This window comes from Perca fluviatilis, chromosome 6 (genome assembly GCF_010015445.1).
Source record: "Perca fluviatilis chromosome 6, GENO_Pfluv_1.0, whole genome shotgun sequence".
NCBI classification, from domain to species: Eukaryota; Metazoa; Chordata; class Actinopteri; order Perciformes; family Percidae; genus Perca; species Perca fluviatilis.
Window position 1 is genome coordinate 17,400,028 of NC_053117.1, and position 23,682 is coordinate 17,423,709.

At 38.2% G+C, this 23,682-nt stretch overlaps 1 protein-coding gene across 2 annotated transcripts in view; it reads left to right on the forward strand.

The window, feature by feature from the left end:
* Positions 1 to 14,568, forward strand: part of LOC120560947 (EGF-like repeat and discoidin I-like domain-containing protein 3) — a 128,948-nt gene extending 114,380 nt beyond the window's left edge. For both annotated transcript variants that reach the window (XM_039803855.1, XM_039803856.1), the window contains exons 9-10: positions 2,767 to 2,922; positions 12,575 to 14,568. In XM_039803855.1, coding sequence (XP_039659789.1) covers positions 2,767 to 2,922; positions 12,575 to 12,724 — 306 coding nt within the window. In that variant the 3' untranslated portion in view covers positions 12,725 to 14,568. The remainder of the gene's footprint in view (positions 1 to 2,766; positions 2,923 to 12,574) is intronic.
* Positions 14,569 to 23,682: the final 9,114 nt, after the last annotated feature.

Here is a 23,682-nt window from a genome sequence, read left to right on the forward strand (position 1 = left end):
AAAAACAAATATGTGTTTTTTTTATTATTATTTACTGTAATAATAAAATGTAATAAACATACGTAAACATGTGGATTGCACTTTTTAAACACTGTTTTTGAACTTTACTAGACAAAAAAAAAGGGGTGGAGGGTGGGGGTGTGGCCTTGACCAACTGCCACACATGTCTCTCTCTCATGGGTGGGCCAAATTCTCTGGGTGGGCAAAGCAGAGAAAGGGGAGGTAACCTTGTTCCTTATGACCTCATAAGGAGCAAGATTCCAGATTGGCCCATCTGAGCTTTCATTTTCATGGATCATGGAAACCATATAAAAAAGTTTTTGTTATTATTATTATTATTATTATTATTATTATCATCATTATTACTGTATGATTCTCAGTAGCTCACAAGTTTTTTTGCTAGGAAAACCAGCATATCCACTTTTGCTGGTTTAGATGACGAGCGAGTGCAAGTCACAGTGTGAACCCAGACTTGGTGACCATATTAAGGGGCATCATGTCTTTGGCGATAAACTCCGTTACTGCTAAAGTCATTTTATATAACTTGAGTAATTTCCTCGTTCCGTTTTAAAGTACGTTCATATGGAGTTAACATTACGCTTTCAAACATTTCGGTGAGTGATACCTGTCGGGTGGTGTTTTGCTTACTTGATAAACTGGTGTTCAGCATTTTAGCCATTCAACTGTCGTAGATGGCTTTGTGCTGATGCAGGTTCGTAGTGTTACCCCTTGAGGTAGCAATGTTAGCAAGACAGGTTTTGCACAATACCTGAAGCTGCGCATCATCTTCTTCTTTTTTTAAAAAACAAAATAGTCCCACATAACTGACTTACTGTTCCTTTTTGGGACATAAGTTTCTGTCGAGCCTGAGGCCATTGTACAACAGGTCAAAGCGTAGCGTTAGCGTGCCAAGTTGATGCTTTCTCTGCGGAGTGCAGACTGCTTTGCTCTCGCGAGTCACGTGACCAAATCGCAGCCTTTGCGATTAGGAAATTGCGTTTTAACATATCGCGATATTGCAAATGCGATTAATCGTTCAGCCCTAGTACAGTACTGTGCAGCATCTGCATAATAGCATACCTGTAACAACAGCATTGTTAAGTATAAAATTATCTATGCATGCAAACTGCAATGCCTTTTGTCCTACTTTCATTAAGCTTAATATATCACACATGGAGAACTGGGAGTTATCCTCTTGGATGCCTTTAAAAAAAGCCAAGAGTTTGCTTTGTACTCGCTAAGGTATGGCTTTGTCTACATGTACTGTATGTCAGGACCCAGGTCTATGCCTGCTTATGTAAACAGCAGGTGTCTGCATTTAAGAAGACCCCTCTAATACCCAGGGTGCAGTCCTCAATCTTAAAATAGCTGGGAGGAAAGGGAAGCTCTGGAGCAGTGTTGAAACCTCATGAGAGATGTAAACTCTGAGTGAGCTCATTTCCATCACTGCTCAGGGTTTGTAACATATTGCAGGCAATAAACGTGCGGTGCGATGTGCGGAGATGCACAATGGTGTTCTGCAATGTGTTGAGATGGGGAAGTAGAATGAAACTAAGCCATAACTCATGCATTCAGTTTGTTTGCTTTTTTGTTTAATCTACAAAGGCACGGCCCTATTTTGTTTTGTCGGAGCCGTGTGACACAGTATATGTTGGCCTATGACCAGGCCAATTCGTGTGATATATGTAGTCACTATCTTCTCATGTGACAGCAAAATGCTAAGTGGCACCGTGATTTTCACCCTGCATTGACTGTGAATTGGTGCTGCATAGGTGCATGTGATAAGTGACATTTAAGCTATTAAGGGCATATAAGGGTTGAAAATGCCAAAGACATTTTTTACATTCCTATAAAATAGCATGCTCTTTAAAAGAAAGTAATCCCATGGAAAGTTTTTATTTAAATGTCACACTCTCAATGTTTTGATATTTAGAAGTATCAACGTTTTGGTTGTTGTATGCAAAACAACACTAAATATTTGGCATGTCAAAATGTTTCTTCACTTTTTCCATTATGTGGAATCAACTCGTAACATTGCAGAACACCCGCTGCTTTACGCTTATGGAAGCTCAGTGGGAGTGACTTGTTTTATAATACTACCCTTTATGTTCCATTACAATATGAGCTGTATTTTTCACTGGGATGTACTGTTTGTAGACAGATTGTTCAAATACATTATTCATTTGACATAATTAACATGGTGGAAAAATCTTACCTGACCTGTTTTTGACAGAATTGCAGAGTATTGTCTCTGAAGCAGAGTGAGCCACATACTGATTTTTTTTTTTTTTGGTGCATTTTGGGGTTAAGAGTAACTATGTTTTGTATCTCAACCCAGCAATGTTGTGTACATTTCTAAATAATGAAGCATAATTAAATACTGAGATGTCAATATAAGTAACAGCATGCATGTTTACTGCCTAGCATCCCTGCGTTGTAAATGGTTTGCAACAATTGAGAACCTATTAAAAATTAACCCAAATGGAGCAGTCTGGGTCTCAGAAGCTGCTGCGGTGTGTGATTTCTGTTTTGCTGAGGCGAGGTTGTGGATTTAGCCTTGTTGTTCAATATTCTGTGAATAATTGAAACTGACTTTTTGCACCCAATGTCTTTATACAGTTAATCCTCTGATGACATCAAAAGAAGGAAAAAAAAGATGCTGACTAGATTGTGAAAATTGAACATCTCTAAAACTTTTTCACTGGCTAAGTTTCTCAAGACATGTATCATTCTACTATCTTTCTCTCTGTTTCTTTCCTTTCTCAGGTGGACTTGCTTGTGCCTACCAAGGTGACAGGTATCATCACCCAGGGAGCTAAAGACTTTGGCCATGTCCAGTTTGTTGGCTCATACAAACTGGCGTACAGTAATGATGGGGAGCGGTGGAATGTATATCAAGATGAGAAACAGGGGAAGGACAAGGTAAGAAGCTTTCACAGCCCATAATAACCACAATCAAACACAAATCACACAGTATTAAGCCATGTCTATCATCATCATATAAACTGACAGTACTGTTAAACAGATTAAGCACATCTTTATTGTCATGTACAGTACACATAGCAAACATTCTGAAAGATACTGAATGTGCATCTTTGGGAACTGAGTACAGTTTTGAATTATATATCACATCAGAAAGGCAAGGGGCATTCTGGGTAGAGAGCATTAACAGAAGAATGCACAGGAAGGACAGAAACTTGAAGCAGAAACAAAAACACAAAGCTGCAAATGTCAGAACGTTTTTTTAGTATTAAGCGTGAAAATGTCAATTCCAGGACCTGTCTGTTTTTCCTTTCCACTTCCTTTTAACTTCTTCTTATCTGTGTCCCAAACTGAGCTTGCCTAGTCTGTCCTACTGCCTCTTGCTGGTTTGGGATCAGATAAGACTGCTGTCAACCTGGCCTGGCGAGTGCTATGTTGAAAATCTTGTTTACGGCCCTTCAACAGAGTACATGTCCATTCCAATCGCCCACGACAACAGTGACAGAACAGGGCTGCAGCAGCCTCTCTATCAGGAGAGCTGCAGGCACAGTGTTACGAAAGCTGAAGCCCCTTGTCTTTCAGGCATTGGTGGCAAGAGAGGTAGTGTTTACTTTTGTCTTTTGCCCTGTTATTGAACAATAAACCCAAGTTCTTCTGCTTATTGATGGTTTGGTGGCCAATAGTGTTGACCATGGTTAAGAAACTGAGATCCAATAGAATCCATCCATGCTCATTGCACAACGCAAATACTATAGAGTTGCTTGAAATCATTCACAGTTTTATACACTGAGATCATGATAAATATACAGTATAATCTGTTCTGTTCTAATCTGCAGGGTAATTTAAAGGTCCCATGGCATGAAAATTTCACTTTGAGGTTTTTTAACATTAATATGCGTTCCCCCAGCCTGCCTATGGTCCCCAATTGGCTTGATATGGTGATAGGTGTAAACCGAGCCCTAGGTATCCTGCTCTGTCTTTGAGAAAATGAAAGCTCAGATGGGCCGATCTGGAATCTTGCTCCTTATGAGGTCATAAGGAGCAAGGTTACCTCCCCTTTCTCTGCTTTGCCCGCCCAGAGAATTTGGCCAACCTATGAGAGAGAGGGATCATGGCTTTCAAATGAGCAAAGTGGCAGTTGGTCAAGGCCACACCCCCACCCTCCACCTTGCCCCTCCCTCTCTCCTCCTCAATAGCTACAGGCACAGAAATGGCACATCCTAAGGAAAGCTCATTGTGGGACTGGCTCTAGTGGCTGTAATTCTGCACCAAGGCTGAATTTCGGGAAAGAGACTTCAGATATAGTATTAGGGTACCACTAAGGTCTATATAAAAGCATCCAAAGAGCACCATGTCATGGGACCTTTAAATCTCTGAACATAATTTCAAAGTGTTTAAGATCATAAAAAAATGCATGAAATAAACCCAACTTTTAGAATGTATTCCATTTGAACAAAAAAATGTTTTTGTGCTAGAGATGCACCGACTGACCTGCTGGTGACTGGAATTGGCCGATTTTCACGTGATCGGCCATGACCGGCGACCGGCCGGTCAGTCTGACATATGCTGATTTTATACATAGACAGTAAAAGAAATGGACAATATGACGCCGTACATTTCCACAGAGACGAGTGAAGTCTATTAGAAGGACTTTTCTGGTGATGGCTGAGCTTTACTGCGTAGCCTCCAACTGAGCTTGACGACGTAGATGTGACGTGAGCAACGTGTCTGGAAGTTGGAAGTCTTCTGGTAGCTGTGCCAAGAGAATCTCAATCATTCCGAATCTTGCAGAGACGGAGATCGTAGGTATATGTAAGGAGATAACATAGGCACAGGCTAATTATTGCTAACTAAAATGCTAGTTAACATCAGTAATTAAACTTAAACAGCTAATGTAAATCGAAACTGCCTGCGAGCCTCTCCTTTACTGTATGGTAATTCCTCTACGATGCAACAGTAAGTCGCGTGGTTATGACACAATCATTAGCCTATTTTTACAAAAACTTCTGCTACAGAGCTATAACGTGAGATACAATGTAATGGAGCCTTTTATACATTGTCGTGTTTCTTTAGAAATAAACAATGGAAAAATAGAGTCTTTAAACCCTTCAGATGTAAAGTTATTCGCTGTCAAAGTGGCGCCAGAATGAATGGCAGTCAATGGAATGCTAACGGCAGGTGATGGCTTGTTAGCATCAAAATGGCTCCATAGGAGGTACGCTTTGTGGACACTCGCTTACTCCCTTGATTTTATGCCAGTCAAATGCTGTAAATAAATAACATTGTAAAGGCTACCATACACAATGCATAGGAATTATATATAGGCTAGCAAATAATAACAATAAACCCACTATTAATTACATTATCTTAATACAGTGTAACTGTACTGTAGCATGTAAATAATGCACATAAAATACAAACGAGAGCAAGGGCGTTCAACAATCGCCATTATATCGAATCAACAGCCACGTGCAACCTAGCTAGCAGGTGAAGAACACAAACAATGAAATCACCAGCTAACAATGAACTGATAACATAAGTTATATGACTTACAGTTCTCAAGGACGCACACACGCGATCTCAACTGGCTAGTTATGTTCCGGAACAGCGGTAGTCTCTTTTTTCTTTCTCTCTCTTTTCCGCTGGGTGGCGCACGTGCCCGCTTGCTGTGTGAAGCGTGTGTCCGCGCTATTCTCCGACGTGCACTCTAACAACCACTGCTTATAGAGGGTCTTTTGTACAAATGCATTACCTGTTTTCCCTGTTTTCATACAGAAGTTTAGTTTGCTAAATATATCACTTTTTTTTGGTTGGATATTTGATGTGAAAAGAAGGAAATGGTTCTTCCATAACATTGCACTTTAGATGTGTGTGAATTTCCCACACCAGGAGTTATTTATATAGTTCTATTTTATAGTGATCGATTTACCTGTTAAAAAAATGTTCTATGCTAAATGTAAAATGTTCTATTAAAGAAAAGATAGAAAATAAATATTTGTGTGTGCTGTAAAGTGGTTAGAAAAAATGAAATCGGAATCAGCTAAAATCGGTATCGGCAGGTCAAACTCAATGAAAAATCGGAAATCAGAATCGGCCTAGAAAATTGTAATCTCTATTTTGTGCATATTTTGTAAGTGTAAAGGTTTGCACACATAATTCAAATATGAGTGCCCTGAGACCCTTATTTTGCATAGTATTTGATTCATTCATTGAAGATAGATTGATTTTGATAGCACTAGATTCAATCTTTACTAAGTATTGGCACACATTCATTTATTCATGCAAATTTATTTCACACATTAAAAAAGAATAATCCAATATGAAAGCATTTGTTGATAGTTTTCTAATGGCTTGAAATCCTTTTCGTCTTTAATTTGCCGTCATACTTGATTTCACAGTTCAACTGCAGTCCATGCCCTGCAGTCAGTAAACATAAAAGCAACCGCTATGATGTTGGGCTTTCTCATAAAAACTGATTCTAGAGTTTGTGTGATAGCTTTAACTGCCATTTCAAAATTATATTTTCCTAAAGAAAGGTTTTTTATTTAGTTTGGCTCAGTGTGGTAGACGTAAACCTGAAATATGACAAAACGCACCTTGTTAAACCAAATAACACCCCTCAATAGCCAGATGTCAATTACTGCAATGAACTCATCCTTGTTGCAGAGCCAGTGCAGCAGCCAATAAACAGAAATATTTTTCCATCCATCTCTGCAGTTCACATTTCCTGCTTGAAGAGTTTATAATTTCAACACCCACGATGATCTTTGGATCGGGCCACTGCATGCTCAGCATGATTTTCACTCAATCAATCTCAACTGAGCACTGGATGACTTCCGAAAGCCTGGCAAGCATCATCTCAGATAGCAAAGGAAAGGAGAGAAACGTACTGGTGACAGCAGGAACATTTTATGTATATTATCTGTTATTTTTAATCTCATTTTCAGAAATAACTCTAGGGGGAGCAGCACTTTCGTCAAGCTACACATGGATGTAAAAATACCTTTAAGTTAGATACAAGCCATTCCTGTAACCATCTATAGCCTGTGTTGTTATTGCTGTATACTGTAAGTCAGAGCAAAACCATGGATAGGCAGTCAATCGGAGTGTGTGCACTTTGTATTAGAGGGCAGTCGTGTTTAGCAAGGCTTCTGAGAATGTCAATCAGTTTGTCCCTAGACGCAGCCAGGGGGCTGTTCAGATGTATGATTCTTCAAGGTGTTTTCCCCCTTCAGTCAGCTGAAGCAGCCATTAATGCTAGAGGACACATTTGGCTGTTGGGCTCCTGAGGCTCCTCCTGCCACACCACAATGCTCGACTTGGCAGGGATACACTGTGTGTGTGTGTGTGTGTGTGTGTGGGTGTCTGGTTCGGGCACAGTGGTAGAGGCTTGTAAGTATTCTTCTCAGCTCCCCCCTCCAGCTCCTGTGTGGCAGAGGCTGCAGGCAGTTAGATCTAGATTGAGAGAGGAGGCTCTGTCAGAATACAGATGTTGTCAAAGCAGGGCACATTGGCACACACACTCACACACACAACAGTACCCCTCTACAAAATCCATTGATTGCCTTGTTTGCCTTTTCTGTACAGCCAAATCCCAAATACATGTGTATTGCACTTGTATCTAAGACACGTTACAACAGAGTCCATTGTTTATACATAATTAAACCAGGATACATTCCATAATTATACATATCGGCTTGGCTGCATTCCCACATGTACTACTTTCCACACCTGGGTCACTACTCTGCCTCCTGCAACACTGCTCTTTCTGGGTGTCAATATTTACAGTCATGTGGGGCAATCAAGCACAAAAGTAATTGATTTATGTTTAATAGTGTTTCACTCAGTTGACACAGGGTTAATTAGCCATTAGAGCCTTCAATTCCCCCCAGGTCAGAGGGTAACTGAATGGTAGATAGCTGTGGATACACTCGTCTGAAGATTAACCACTAATAGTCAGATTTTCTCTTTTCCTACAGTCATGGAAAATATTGGCTGCAAGGTTTTATACACCTCAGGATTAGAAAAACACATAACTAGATCACATAGTGCGTCCTCTTAAAAGAAGTAGTTGTGCATTTCAGTTCCGGTTAAGTAACTGCCTCTTCCAGGCTTCATGCCGTTCTTGACCTTTCAATGAAGATGTGGCTGAGTTTCCCTGGTATCACCCAGGCCGGTTAAGGTGACATGAGGGCAGAGAGCAACAAGATCTGAGCGTCCTGCTCCCTTGACCTGTGCAGCAGGTTTAAATAATGAAGTATGGGGGGCACACAAGGCCTGCCTTAGTAATGCGTACTGTGACTCTACCAGCCTGGGAAATCAATAGTTGGGAGCAGAGTTGTGGCCCTTGGGTCAGTCTGAAGACACACACCGAGAAATGTGGCCTATACGCTTGTGTCTCTGGATAGAATAATTACAATATTACCTTGCACTAATACTTTGGGGCGATGAAGTGAGACTTACTCTCAACCAGCCCTGTCTACTATACTACCAATAATTCTCCTACTGTCAGGCAGGTTGGTCACAGGTCAGGCACAGCAGGTTGTGCTTCAGCAACAACAGCTGCATCATTCATGTAAATTAATGTAGTAGTTCATGTACAGTAATTTGATTCTGGTACAGTTAGGTCACCATTTAAATGAGTCATTCTGTAGGTTCTGTCTCTGTTCTTGAACTAACTCAACCAGTACGCATGTGGATGTGGTCACTAAAGTTTCACAGGACAAAACAAAAACACGAGTGTTGTAGTTTTCTAACTCTAACTATAGATAATTCAATAATTATATTGATTATGTGCTAATACATTAGTTTAGCACATTTTCAGTACAAACACAAAAAAAACCTAGTCCAGAAAGCATTCAGAAGCTGTTTTGACTACATGTTGGTAATTTAGACAATGAATTTTAATTAAATATATATATATATATATATATATATATATATATATATATATATATATATATATATATATATATATATATATATATATATATATATATATACATCCAGCCTATATATATATATATGTATATGTATATATATATGTATATGTATGTATATATATATATATATATATATATATATATATATATATATATATATATATATATATCTATATCAGATCGCTGCAGGGTAAATCCAGACAGTTAGCTAGACTATCTGTCCAATCTCAGTTTTCTGTTGCCAAACTAAAACAACATTTGAACGTACACATGTTCCACCAAAACAAGTTCCTTCCCGAGGCTATTTTTCAGAGGCACCGTCACCCAAGACTATTGTGATTGGTTTAAAGAAATGCCAATAAACCAGAGCGCGTTTTTCTCCCATCCCGGAAGGCTGTGTGGACTAGCCAGACCCTCCTCCCCTGCGCCTTACATCCATTCTTTAAAGTAGAATATCTCTACTTTAAATATGTGTAATTGTCTATGTCCACTGTAGGGAATCTAAATGACATTATGGCATTATTTTGTTCCCACTTTCTTTCCGCCCCTGAATTATTATACACTTGAAGTTGGTTTACCAATATGTTGCTGTTGAGGATACATCCGTCACCTTGCTCATTCCTTTTCTGTTTTTTCTTCCTAGCGTTACAGTATTTGTCATGTTGTTGTGATTCTTCACATATCCTGTTCCAGACAGTTTATTTTGGAAACACTGCCTCTGACACTGTGCAGGTCCCCAGACAGTGTAGAAGAGATTCTTGTCATATTTCAATCAGCTGCTGCTTTCATGGCCTTCCTGTCCTGCCTTTTATATTGTGCTATCATATGCCCCTGTTGTCACATTACAGGCGTGGCAACGCTGCTGAAAGTGACACATTCCTCGCTTCCTGAAGTCAAATGTTGCTGTTCTGAAATACAATAAAAAGTGAAAAGAACACGTCAACACAGAATGGTTTAGAAACTGTTAAAATGCTGTGCTTGGTATCAAAACTGATGGGCTTTTACTCAAGGTTTATACAATACAGTATTATTATATGTAAGAATTATGCAATTGGGAAATTCATACTGAAACAGATGTGGGCCAGCACACACTGCGTCTGCTGCTGCTGCTGCTCAACCATGAAACGAGAAGCCATACTGCTCTAATACATACTGCAGATTTCAGTGTCAACACTTTGAGACATAAATTGTAATTTAGAGATGGGGTAAGGTTAGGCTTTTTAACAGTGAGTAAACAATAGCATGTTTTGAGTAGTCTGGTACTCAGCGGGAGAAACCAGAGACTGGCTCATACCATAGTCTTAACATCGACTGAGATGACAGAAGAAAATGAAAAAAAAATGTCCTCCTAGCTCTTGGTTGAACAATGGAGGAAAATTAGGAAAAAGAATGTAGTTTGAAAAGGTGCCCTGCACTCATGAAAAAAGGACAGTAATGAAAGAGTACACCTGTCGCATGATTTCAGATTTTGTCTGCAGTAAGAGTAACTCACAAAGCACCGAAAACAACAGAATAAAGAATTACAGGAAAGCAGTCGTATTAATGGAAACATCTGCGATGCAGAGGAGGCAGTGGTTTGATATCTTGTCACATCATCACATCTTGATCAGGAACAATATCTTATCTTATATCTTATATGTCCAGCTGCTACTGGATAACTAAATGGTCCATGAGAGAATCTTTTACAGTATCTGTAAACCATATGTTTCATGCTACAGCTTCTATAGAATCTGAGCAATACTGTACCTTATTTAGATATTTTATAGTTCAGCCTGTGTGCTGTGAGAATCATTTAAAAAAATAAATAAATAAATAAAGGTTTTAGAGGTTCAACATGAAATGGAATTTCAAGTTGTAATGTTTTAGGTTTTCAGGGGCACCAACATTAGACTTAAGCTGGTTAAAAAACATTAGGAAAGTTAATTGAAAAGTTACGTTTTCATACAACAGAAACAAAAAGTCACAACTTCAAGTTCACAGTCACACATTTCACATTTGATTGTGTTACATTTGTCATTCAGTGAACCGTGCTAGTTAGCGGGGCTCGGAATTCCTTTTTCTGTATGCATGCACTGGTGCATGTAACTTTTAAAATGACATGCCCAATTTAAATTTCTTTTTTAACCTTTTTAACACCTGCAGAAGTCCATAGGTGTGAACGAGCCATTCATTTCATTTGGCTGAGCATTTCCTCTTGTCTATTTCTATTATCCTATTTGTGATTGTTTATTTAATGGTTTCTTACAGTTGGTAATGTATCATGTGGAACTCCACTCAAATCTCTTTTTAGTATCTTATATGGCAATTTTGATTTTAGTGCATGGCCATTGTTTATAGCACTTTTTTTTATGAAAAATTCAAGACCATGTTTTGACTGTCTAGACCCAAACCAGCTCCTGTGATTGTTTGAAAGAGAATTATTTGAAGCTTTACACTGAAAAGGTCAACCTCTGTCTCCAGCACCTGCTTAGATTTGGCCCACTGATATTCCATCCAACACAACAGTGAGTCCCATTACATCCCAATTACACAGGCATAATAATGTCTGTTTAATTAAAATGATCATATCCTTCAATGAAGCAGTCCCTGTAGATACATTTTCCTCCTATTATACTTAATTCGACTGTCTATTAAGCACACACCAACACAAAGCGTCTAGCAATCAACAATATAATGTAGCACACGTCCCAATACACTATGACAAGTAGCTTGTTTGTATCTGGTAGCTAGTTATCCCTTGAACTGTTCTTTCAAAACGTATCTCAAGGCTCTTAAATGTCATTTAATTGGTATAAATGTGGGTCAGACACTGAAATCTCTTTCTTAACGACTTAAATGTTTATCTTAAATTAGATTCAACTGGATTTTCAACTTCAGTGAAGGATATGCCAGTGCCTACATAATGAAAGTGTAGGTGTGTTGATCCAGGATGCATATTAGTCTGTAGCACAATATGTTATGAGTTTTACAGAGCCAATACTAGAGAAACACGGCTTTCCCTTCATAGCAACATTTCTGGCAACCACCAAAGCCTTTTATTTAATGCCAAGGTGAAACATTCAAAACAATGTACAACAAAACTGAAGAAAAACAAGACCAAGAAGCATAAGGTGCGTGTTAATAACACAACTCAGTAAGCAGGATAAACAACAGTAGATGTTTGGCACTAATTGTGGAGGTGGGACTTCCAGCTGTGCCGCTCTAACAACGCACAGTTTTCCACAGGGGGAAACTGCTGGTGTGCACACGTGTGGTGCATAAAAGAAAAGAACCAAGAATAGTGTGAATTCTGAGAATGCACTGTTACTGGTAAGTGTTTGGATTGAAGCTCTTGATTGGCTGTGTTTCATTCAGTACCTGTTCAGGCATGTGGCTTTGAAGGTAATTGTCTGGAATGTTCTGCACCTGCCTGTCAGTAAAAAAAGGGCATTAGATTTGGTTTCTGTGTTCTTTTTTTACTGAAGATATTTTTCCACAACATGTTGACTTCTAAAGCATTTGATTTCCATGTTTCAAGTCTTTAAATCCCTCAAGTAATGCAGCACCATTCAAATTCAGATTGTTTTCTTATTTGGTGTCAAGCAGACCAAAACTTGACTATAGTTCCTGGTTGCAAAAATAATAATACCTCCATGCTGCTGTCTTTATAGGTATTCCAAGGGAACTTTGACAACGACACACACCGAAAGAACGTGATAGATCCACCCATCTACGCTCGGCTCATCCGGATCCTTCCCTGGTCATGGTACGGCAGGATCACTTTGCGTGCAGAAGTACTCGGCTGCACAGAGGAAGAGTAAAGTCCTTTCGTCCATCTTTCTTGCCATCGTCCCCCATCCCTTGGCATACTGGAGTATCTCACCCAGTATTTCAAAAATAAACTGTGCAACCTGTAAAAAGAAATCAATTTCCAATGGATTTTTCAATAATACTTGTTTGGTTGTGGTGGGTTGCTGTTTGTTCTTTTTGTACAATGATTTAAAACCTACCCTTAATCCAGTTTTGTCTTTTAGTTCCTTCTTCAAAGTGTGATCTTTGTCTTTTTATTCTTCTCAAGATTTACCATCTTGTTTGGAATGTATTTCTGTAATATATATATGGGAGGGGTGGGGTTGGTAGTGGAGTTGGAGAGGGGTTCTCTCTGTGGTTTTAACTTGTTGCCATGGAAGCTATTGTACAGTGTCACTTTTTAACAAAGATGTGAAATCTGTCTGCCATGCTTCATTGGACATAATTAACCAACTTCATACCATAACTACTAAACTGTCTAAAAGACCATGTAGAGATCACACGTTATCACATTATCAAATATATTTTTACTTTGACTACAACACTTCCCCAAGCCATGATTTTACCCTAATGGGCACTGGCATTACTACTACATCAATCAAAACACTATTAATGATCTTGTATTATATGTAAAAGACTAAGAAATTGCATGGTGCGTGAATTATAAATGTATATTATGACAAATCATTTAAAACCTCCAGCCCTGAGAGCAATGGCTTTGATTTAGGGACCTATTTTTATGTGCATTTTTAAGTAGTTCTGAAACATTACAACACACTGCAAAAGCTTACTGAAGGTAACTGATATGTGAGACATAACCACGCACTACAGTTAAATGTGGCACTGCAGTACTGACACTGAGACTTGTAGACCGTCTCTAGTTGAATTGTCTCAATGCTCTAATATTTGATTATCGCTACACTTTTTCTAAGATATTTGGAATTATTGTTTGTGCTTGTTCTTTTTTGTATTTATTTAGATTTATTTGTCTCAGCTGTCCGATGCATAAACTCTGTGTCTAATGTCTCTCTGTTGTCTTGGAGATCTAAGTTTTATCAATTACAAAGCTCAGGATAGATGTCATTCATAATTTTGAACCACAATCAATTTTGGCCACCTATTTTAAGATTTCTTTATTATTATTTAAAGAAAATGTTGAATGAGTATGAGCAGTTATTTAAACCATGTCCATGTATGCATAATTCAAATATTGAATGCAGTCTTTTTTTTAATCAATCCCTTTGATACAGTATGATAAATGATAATTGTTAATTAATTTCTTCTTTTTTCAAAAGAGAGCAAATGTCAATATTAATAATATATTAATCAATGTCATTATCTCAAGCCTACAATGATGATGAACCATGGTAATTTAAATATGGACAGCCTCTTTATTTCAGGGGGTCTAATCTTTATTATCATCCTGGAGGAGAAATGATATAGTAATAAAATGTGAAAGAGCTTGTGGGTATATTCACTTGACATGACAGCAGCTCTCTGCATGTTCAAATGGTTTCAGGGAGCTAAAAATAGTTAGACACGTTAAGGTTACAGGGGATGAAGATGCGTCAAGATATTCTATTTAAGCAGTTTTCACTATGGATTCTGCTGTTGTCTGCATCATTCAGTAAATGAACAGCGATGCTTGACTGGTTAAATAAATGGAAGTAAACAAGTACCTGAGGTATTGCAGCAGTGTCAAACCTTACAGCCCCATTCTACATGGCTTAAAAATAGGCCTGGATTACTCTAGTGGTTCCCACTCTTGACTAGTTTTCCCAAAGCTCTTGAGTGCTAGAATCAGAGCTGAAAAGAGCTACTTTTATGCTCTGGGTTTCAATGTAGACTTGCAAGTTTCAGTGTCTCTCATCAATCATGTAGCAAAAAAATGTTCATCAATTTAATTTATTGTAATTTCAACTGAGTATAGCACATTTTATTCTGGTTTGGCAAATCACAATAGGATATCTTGGAAACGTTTACTCGTGTTACTGTACTTCAATGTAAGTCACACTGAAAGATTTTGCTGTACATTACCAATATGTGAACATTGTTATTGGTGTGAATCAGTGACTGTCATTCCGTAGGTTGATGGACACATGATAAATTAACAGATTATTTGTGCACTCTTCAATTGTCGATTGCCAAATAATTATATATTGATCTTTGTAGTCAGCTTCCTGTCAGCAGGCCTGCTACAAAGCTTTGAGGAAGTTTGCATGATGTATGAGTTTGAACAGTACAGTATAACACAGATTTCCACAGGCACATTATGTTCTTGCATACCATAAGATCTAATATTAGGTAACATTAAGATCTAATAGCCTTTACTTTGTACTCGCTATCGATTGTCTTGTGCATTGTAAAACTTCATCTCACATGTTCGAAAAGGGAGCAGAGTGAAAACTCATCCTGTCTTTGTATTTTTGTGTCTGCTCGTATTATTTCTTACCTCCTCAGTCTGAGTGTCAATCTCTATTCAGAAAATGTACCTATTATAATGCTGGTTAGCTTCAAGCCTGCGGAGGAGAGTGAGAAACTGTGTATAGTTAAAAAATGTGTTTAAAAAAAAAAGCTCTTTCGGTTTGACAAATAAAAACATAGCTGTGAAAATGACATGGTCGCTTTGTTTTCTTTAAATGTCTGATCACATATTCTGTTAATTTGTTGATACACAATGTGTTCTCACCTTTGTCATTCTCAGTCCCCCACAGATCACATCACATTGCTGACTTAGCTTTAACTTCCCTACAGATGAGTTAACAGAACTGTAAAGTTACAACAAATTAGTATGAATATGCTGTTACTTTGCATTTTAATTACTCAGATGAACATATTCATGTAAAAGAGTCTGTTGGCTTTGCACTGCTTGGCCTTCTACTCCATTAAGCTTGGCTCCGAGTCAACATGGTTTTACCACATTAAGCTGCTTCCATTGATTTTCTTTGTCCTGCAATTGGCAGTTTCTATGTCTCAGATGATTTGTCACAGTTGTGGCGAGGGATCCCACTGTGAGTCGCAGGGTTGTCACAGCTGCAGCGGCGGTGGCAGCTGAAATGTCCAGTAATGATTCTGTCAAAGTGTCAGCGTAGGGGGAGGTAATTGCCTCGCAACTCAGGTGAGTGAAGCTACTTGGCAATTAAAAGCGGATTAGGAAACGATTAGTTTAGTCTGGTTGTCCTTTCCATTAAAGCATCAGTAAAGATTCTACAATCAAAGTGACTACTCTTTGGTGGTCTTTGGGGAGGGTTGTTCCCTCTTTAAATGGATCTTTCATGTGTGGTATTTAACCTGCATCAAATCGATACAGAAAACAAGCGGTTTACACACATATTTGTATGTCTAGCAAAGGACTCAACACTGAGAATGAAAGTGATCTACTCATGTTGTGTCTTCTATACATTTTACAATCATCTGTACAACCCCTTTTCCTCCATCTGCAATGATGTCAAGTAATCTATAAAAACATTATTGTTTGATTTTGGTATATTTGATTGTAATTATTACAGCTGGCTGGACAGAACTAATAAAAAATAGTGTATTCAAAGTTACATTAAAATTGTCATTGTGCAATGGTTATCATTGCATTCACCGGAGCCTGTAGAACAAAGGAAAGTGGACAGATGCTTGCTAGAGCACAGAATATCCACCCTTACATTAAGGTAATAATATAGTGCATAAAAATAATACCAATGTTTGTAACATTTTGCTGTATCTTGCTGCACACATGCTAAGAACAGCTCCCTTTCTTTGTGATTTGTTTTATATCTTTATTGCTACAATTTCCTAGCCTGACAAGCCAGACCCACATCAGGATGTTGGGTCTGGGAACTCACCATTGGCAGGGCTCAATCCGAGGGGCGGGATAAATGGTTGTCTTTCAAATTCCCTCTGCACATAATAGGATAGCGCTACAACCAGGCAGAGCAACGCTAGTTGATAGATTAAACTTTTCCTTTTTTAAGAATTACTTCAGTGCCATTGTTTGTTCTTTTCTCAAAGAAAAGCTTAACTCCGTCATCTTCTTTGTTTTCAAGTAGCAGGGAATTCACGCGGAACCGTCGCAACTCTGCCATCCTTATGTTAAGCCCGCCCACCAACTCTATACACGATGTGATTGGCCTGACCAGAAATTTTTTACCAGCTCGCAAGCCAACGGAGAGTTGCTAGACTGACCCTGGCTGCAAATTACATTTGCTGCCGCTATGGTGCGTCTAGATTTCTAGGCTAACAATTTCCACATCATTACTGTATATTCATTTCTTTCTCTTGTTTTCTTACTTCAAACTAGTCTCTATCTATCTGCAACAATCGCTGGTTTCTTCATCTTGTTTCAAGAACTTGTTTTATGCAAGAAGCTCACAGTGTAATAGAGCAGCCACACATTGTTTGCCATCTTAATTTCAGCATTTGTATAGCTGTTTGGACTCATATTGGTTTCTTGACCTTTTTATTCCCTTTCCAATTTCACTTATTTTATCTTTTCTCATGCAAGGAATGTAATGCTGTTACTGCGATCAAAAGGCAAGCCATATTTATTCTGGTGAGACGCTGATTAAATTTAGCTTTGCAAAACTGATTAAATGAGTCGACAGATTAAAGCATCACCGCACTGTGTAAACCTGAGGTGGAAGGAGTAAGACATTCATTTACAAAACGTCTTCGGTGAAGAGAGGATTTCTTATCACTGTGAAAAATAATATGGTGGTTTGATGGCGTTTAAAACTTAACTAGGTGCTTGTATAACTGAGAGATTGTTAAATTTTAACCTCTTTTAATACTAGAATTGTAACAATATATATATATATATATATATATATATATATATATATATATATATATATATATATATTTTTACAATTCTAGTTATTATATATATATATATATATATATATGTATATATATATATGTGTGTGTGTGTGTGTGTGTGTGTGTGTGTGTGTGTGTGTGTGTTTATTAAAGGTATATCATTAGCCAATGCAGTGTATAAAAAAAAAGATCCAAAGATGTGTGATTATGGCACTAAATACTGACCAGAGAGATCAGCGGAGTCAACTATAAGCAGTGTTAATTGAGTAATGACTACTTCACTTAAAAAAAAGTACTTATAGTGCTATCATTGAACTTAATAATATCAAATATGCACAAGGTATTGCAAAGATCCATTTCAAACACTTTCTTTTCCCTATGAATTTCTTTAGGTTTCAGGGGTGATGTCGCATGGCCTGAGAGATATTAAGAGTAGCACACAATGATTCAGAAAGGTTATTTTTAAATGAAGGGCAAGGAATAAAATGTGCAACGTAATCTAGAGTCTCCCTGCTTCCTGTCTATAGTATGTGCATGCAAGAAGCTATTTGTAGAAACGTGTAGAGATTAGAGGTCTTGTTCCCATCGACCCCTGTGATGTAAAGTGTTACATTATCAAGTGAACAGAAATGACAGGGCTTGGATCACATGAAATGCTTTCCTGCTGTTCCCAAGTCTGACTGACAGGGCCGTAACAGGATTGGCAAAGGAGACCGAAGAAAAGAGGAAGAGGAAGAGGAGCTGCTTCCTACAGTACAGAAATAGCTCAGATGTGGAAATATTCAAATATTTCGAAAAACAGACCTGCCGTCTGCAGATGAAGCTTGCTCAGTGTAATGGAACTTTCTATTATTCTGAACAACATAATATAAATAACAATAGAATAATGGAAAGCTTAAACAACTGAGGAAACTCAGTTCAAAACTGTGTGACATGGTTGAAAGCTCTCCTGGTCATATATTAACCTTTTTAATACTCACTGTACGTGTTCTCCTCCATGTCAGTATGTGTTGCACACCATTCAGTGCCACAAATAAAATCCGGTAAATCCACAGCAATGAATGTAATGTCAAGGAGAATAAGCCAATTCTGATGCAGATGGATTGCATTATGCTGATCGTATAATAGGTTATATTCATTTGTAAATCCACCATTCGATGCTTCTGAGCTTGTGTTAATGGGTGCTCCCCTGTCTGGGGGTGTGTTAACATGAATATACAACAGGGAAGGATGGGGTCATTTTATTGCCTCTTTTTTATACAGCTCTCTTGGTCGAGGTATCTTAACAGGATTTACTGCAGAACTACAATTGGCAGATTCCTGTTTCACGCTGCAGATTTTACACATAAAATGATTTCCACCACCGATGTTAGTGTATCATTCTGACCAATGGGTTAGAGGGATGGGAAATGCACTTCCCATTTCAAAATGTAAGGCTAATGAACAGGATGGTATGGAGGGGAACTTAATGCATTCAAGTTTAACCAAGATCTCATTTTGCTTAATTAATCACACATCTCTGATTCTTGATGAACATTCGCTTATGGAAGGCTAGACGGTTTTCAGTATAGTTATCTAACTGTCACTCCACCCTGCATAGATCTATAGCTCTAACTTAAGAATGAACCATCAATTTGGGATTTCGGTCCAGTCGCCCTGTAGCCCTTTTCCAGAGGGTAAAGTCTAGTGGTGCATGGGAAGGAGCTATCTGATTAATGACAAAGGTGGCTGAAAAAAAAGCTAGAGGGGGATGTAAAACAGTTTCACAACCTGGCAACCTGAACGTTTTTCTTATGTATGGCTTATAACTGGTCTGTGACTTATAACTGGTCTGTGACTATTAGTGAAATATTAATGAAATGATGGTAATTAAAACCAATAAATAAAGCCATTAATCACAACAACTTATAAACCCTTTATAAAAGGTGATGACAGTGGTAATATCATGATAATAAATTATGACATGGGCAACATGAGCAATTTAACCAATTCAGTACATCCCTAGTGTAATTGAACATTGTTTATTGTGATTATTACACTTGTATCCATTGGCTGTTTGAACAATATATATTTAACAAATATCCATTTATTTTATATAGCCCTTTTACAACCTATGTTGCTGATCTGGTGCCTCTATCAGCAGGACAGTGATTGGGTCTCCATGGTAAAGGAGACCAACATTTATATCAATGTCAAGATTTGTTCAACTCTCCATTGAGTGGTTAAACAACCAGTGCAGGTGTTTTTTCTGGAGATTATTTACACAAGAGCTTACATACAGGAAAACATATATTTCCAAAAATCGACCACAGTCGTTTTTTCCAGTAAGGACAGTCTCCTGTGTGAAAGTGCTCTAATTTGCTTGATTTGGATCATCTTTACTGCCAACTAAAATACTCTAAAACACTCTTGTTACAGCTAGTAACCTTTGACCCCCATTATGAAAAAACTGTGATGACAAATTTCATCATGCCTCAGCCAGAGCGTTTTAAATCTGGAACATTACGGCACCACCCAATGTTTGAGCTATATATAGTGTCACTTATCATATGGACTACATTTGTCTGTGCCGCGCTCTGTTTGTCACAATAAGTATTGAGGGCAAATGAGCTTCAAGTGCCCTGTGATATCTTTCTTGTTATCTTGTTTGTGTAGTTTTGGCAGAACTGGGCCAGTCCTGTGTGCACTGTTCACCCCTCAAATGAAATTGATGCAAATGTTATTTTGGTTATATATTGTACCTGCGGAACATTCAAGTGGGACAGAAATTATAACTAAAAAGCTTCTGAAAGCATCAAACTCTGACTCTCTTCATTTAGTGTGCTCGGATACCTTCTTACAAATGTATTGTGCACCAGAAGTATTCCGAAACAAGTCTTGATGTGGTGATAAAACAAGAGAAGAAAGTGCATGAACAAAAGCCTAATTTAGTCAAAATAGATCACAAGGACATCTCAGAGGCATCTTGGATAGAATCTTTGCTCCAGGTCAGGAGGGTTAAGCATTATTTTATATAACCTTTTCATAAAGGTGCATGTCTGCAAGCCAATTTGGGCTACATGCTTTCCCTGATGTCCCCGATAAGTCATTATTTCACAGTGTGTCACAGGAAATGTATTCAGAAAGAGCTAGGACTTACCAGCCAATATGTTGGGCATTGGTTGTTATTATATTTCTTAAGTTTACAACTCAGGGATAATGATTTTACATTTGAAAACACAGTATGTCTGTTTCTTTTTTTTTCTTTTTTTTTTTTACGTCATATAGCACATAAAAGCAAGCTCATTTTAATTGACCTGTCTGAGTCAAGTTAAAGCTGCATTAATCCACATTTTTATATTAACAATTGATTAAATGTGTAATGTTTTAAGGGGTCGTTTGTAGTGGTGAACCAACAGAAAATGATCATCTGGCTCTGCAGTTCTCCTCAGCTCTACAAGTGTTTTAGCATCTTTCAGCTAAAAACAAAAAAGTATTCGCTTAAATTGCATTAGCTTTACATCATTACTAGAAAAAAACTAGGATTAGTTAAGCGCTTTGCCTTTAGCCTGATGGCAGTCTTTGAGCTTCTTTTCTCATTTTAAATTGAGTATAAATATAAGCAAAGTGTTTCTTTTGTTTGTTTCAAGACAGAACGAGATAGATGAGATGTCAGGAGAAGAGGTCCTTGTCCCTCATGGTTTGACTGTTTGATGGAGGTGACAAGAACTTTGCAGCAGAGCCCATAAAAGATACATGAGCCGAGCTCCAACGATCCTCCAGTCTGTGTCAAAAAGCAACGTGAGAGTTTAGGGGCTGTAAGATTCACTTCTTAAACGATTTGCACAAAGCCTGAGCAGAAATATGGTCCAAACTACTAATGCTTAAAGCTTTGAGAACACAGTAAAAGCTTCAGACTTAGGGCAAATAGTCCTTGGAGACCCGGGCAAGGTGCATTGCCTCAAGTCAGCATTTCACACCATCTGCTCTGTCAACTTACATGTCACCTTTTCCGTTCAAACCTCTTTATTTTGGTCCTTCTCCAGACCAAAAAGTGTCAGTCAGGTGATGAGAAAAATTTAGTAGCATTCCTACCCTCTAATAAGACCCACAGGAGTGTTTTATAAAGTATCGCCCCTAGCGGTGGCAGGAAATATGACCCACAGGAGCATTTTTTTGTCCTCATATCGAAACCAGAGAACACACCGGTCGCGGTTTTAAACACGTCTTTAACGTTGTGAAACGGTTGCAGTTTGGTTGGTGAAAAACTACTCACGTAAGTTTTGAAAAACACCGTGGTTTGGGTAAATCAGACGTTACCTCACTTCCGTTTACCCATGTGATGCTGAACGTGAGGTAGCTCCATTTGTTCTGTTTAGTAAAGTTAAAAAAAACGTATTGCTTACTTTTATTTTCAAACGGGACATGAACCCCAGTCTCCTCCAGAGTTCTGTGGTTGTTTGTCCTGCGCTGTAATACTTTGTCACATTACTTTCTGTTTTGCTCCCGTCATAATTACTGTGGCCACTAGAGGGCGCCTACACTATAAACGTAAATACGACTCGTAATTGTTGCTCGAACAAACAAGCTATGGGAACGTTCCTCGCTTGTAACGGTTTGTGTATTCTTTCACAAATTATGTATTGTTTTTATACAGCTATCCTCTTTAAACAAGTAAAAATGTCTCTTTTCTCATGTCCACTAGCTCTGCTTTTCTAAAAGTCAATTTAATCAGAGGGAATATTGAGGGCATGGTGGTGAGAAACTTTTTTTTGATAACTCAAAAAATCGGATTAATTATTTTTTGCACCTCGCTGTCTTCCTGTCGCTCTGAGGAATCAAGTACTTTTAAGGCCACACACCCTGCCATCACTTTTCAAAATACATGTAACTAGTTTTGGAATAAATTATGCCAGCTCGTATCTTTTGTTGATCCTGTAGGCTTGTGCTACACAGCCAACATGTTTAAATTACTTCTTTGTCTGGTAGTTCAAATATGCATGCTTTGTGGACCCTCTGTGGACCCAATTAGAATCAAATAATACAAACAAAATCCCTCAAGGTAGTAATAGTGGTTTGGATATTTGTATCTGCAGTGTTATTATGTGCTGTGTAGCCCAAAGCATTTTCACTGCATATATTCTGTTACTATACTTTGGCCTTGCATCATTTAGATTTGGGATTGCCCTCTATTGCTTTTTTAAATCATTTTTGGGCTCTGAAACACAACACAACCAACAACATTAGATATATCTAATAATTTAGCTTTAAAAGGACAAAACTGTCTTTACCTCTTATTTTATTTTATTAGCTAAAATCAATGTCTTCATTCACAAATATGTCCTAATTGGTGTAAAATTATCTCTGCCAATGATCTGACTTAAGCGAAGAATTTCTTAACTGTATTTACATTGGACGGGTAAGTCCAAGCAGGCTTCCACGTCGTTCCGCCATTTTGAAAAACTATAATCGCTGAGAGGGACATAAAGCACTAGCAATGCTTTTTCGTTCAGAGCCAGCATCACATGACTGAAACCAGCTGAAACGGAGGAGATCAGTGAGAGGCGCAAATTTGAAAGCCTGCACTGCACTTTAGTTCATAATGGAGGATCATACTTATGCCGAGCCACAGGAGAAGGAATCCTCGTCGCCAGAAAAGGGAATTAAAAAGGCAACGTGACCGGCCAATTCAAAACACGAGGGTAAACATCGGGGTAGCCTTTCCCAGGTGGAAAGAGCTAATGAAGGAGAAAGACTTTCAAAGGGACGCTGAAGTTGCTGGCTTTCTTCTCAACAGGTAAGTCAATGTTACGGTCTAAATTACTTATACGTGCTCACACTAATGATTCAATGCAGTTTGCAGTTTGTCTGAAATAACAAACCTCATCACCCAAAAGAAAACTCGATGAATAGCTTCTTGGTACAAAACAGCTACCGTAGTTGCAACACGCATTTGAAAAAGCGAGGCGCTAGAGAGCACTATTCGTTTGAATGCAAAATACAATTTCACCGCTGGAAGGGAGAAATTCCTACACAATGTACCTTTAAAGGTTATATGTTCTTAATGATTTGTTAATAACCTGGTGAACAAGACTAGTTGGACTTGTGGAAATAAAAACTTATCTTGCCTTCCAACAAAACATACTTCATATTTAAAGTCATGTAAAATTGAATCATAATC